The sequence below is a fragment of the Plasmodium gaboni genome, assembly GCF_001602025.1.
Source record: "Plasmodium gaboni strain SY75 chromosome Unknown, whole genome shotgun sequence".
NCBI lineage: Eukaryota > Apicomplexa > Aconoidasida > Haemosporida > Plasmodiidae > Plasmodium > Plasmodium gaboni.
Window position 1 is genome coordinate 1 of NW_017385285.1, and position 1,241 is coordinate 1,241.

Consider the following 1,241-nt stretch of genomic DNA (forward strand, 5'->3'; position numbering starts at 1 on the left):
TAACTCTATTAAAAATGATATGATGTTATATTATATATATATATATATATATATATATATATATATATACAAAACAAATTAATATATACATAAGAATATATTATTTGTTATATCATTTACATGTTTTTTTTTCTTTTGTTTTTTTATAATCTTTTTAATTTTTTTTACTTTTTTTCCGTCTTTTACTTCTATAACTTCTATAATTTCTGTTACTTCTTTAACTTCTTTTTCATTTTCAGTATCTACATTTTTATTTTCTGTATCTACTTTTTGACTTTCTGTATCTCCTTTTTTAACTTGTTTTTTAACGTGCTTTTTTACTACTTTTCTGGTTTTTTTTTGTTTTCCGGAATCACTTTCTTCATTTTGTTCATTAGTTAGATCTGATTTTTTTTCTTCATCTTCCTTTGCTTGACTAGAAACAGTGCTTGAAGATGTTTTTTGCTTACTTTTTCTTAAGGTAGTTTTTTCTTTTTTTGTATTGGTCTCTTCGCCTTCAGCTAAAATTCTGCTTTCTCTATAACTGTAATCTACAGCCTTTTTGTATTTGTCTCCACATATATAAGCATTCTAAAAACAATACACAAAAAAAAAAAAAAAAATATATATATATATTTATTTATTTATGTATGTATGTATGTATTTCTTATAAAGATACTTATTCACTATTTTTAAAAAAAAAGAAAATTTATTTATATATTTCCTTTATTTCCGCATACCAATAAGGCTACATATATTATTCCAAAAATTAATATAATTTTTTTGGAATGGAATGCACTTAAGGAATTTTTCGAATTGAAACTTTTACAATTCGAAACTCCTGACGATTTAACATCAGATACATTAGAACGTCGCATATTTACATAAAAAAAAAAAATATATTATATATATATTATTTCTAATTCTGGTATTTCCAAAATAATTCTAAATACAAATATTATATGTATATAATATATATAATATATTTTCCTTTTCTCTTTTTTTTTAAAATATATATTTAAAAATAAAAAAAAAAAAAACAAGTATTTTTTTTTTTTTTTTTTATTATTTTATTATTTTTTTTTATACATAAATTACATATTCTAATATTTTCATTAAAGATAGATACTATATATTTTCTTTTTTAAATAATGTAACTTAGGGTATAGTTAAAAGAAAATACTTATAAGTATACGTATTTATGTAAGTTACATGAAGGTAAAAATAATATATATATATTACATATACGACTATAAATTTTT

At 18.9% G+C, this 1,241-nt stretch overlaps 1 protein-coding gene across 1 annotated transcript; it reads right to left on the reverse strand.

Moving 5' to 3' along the window:
- Positions 1 to 81: 81 nt before the first annotated feature.
- Positions 82 to 857, reverse strand: PGSY75_0011100A (glycophorin binding protein; the record flags this gene model as incomplete). Its single annotated transcript, XM_018783247.1, has 2 exons — positions 82 to 570; positions 720 to 857. Coding segments are annotated over 2 exons (627 nt in total), but the record flags the coding sequence as incomplete, so codon positions are not given.
- Positions 858 to 1,241: the final 384 nt, after the last annotated feature.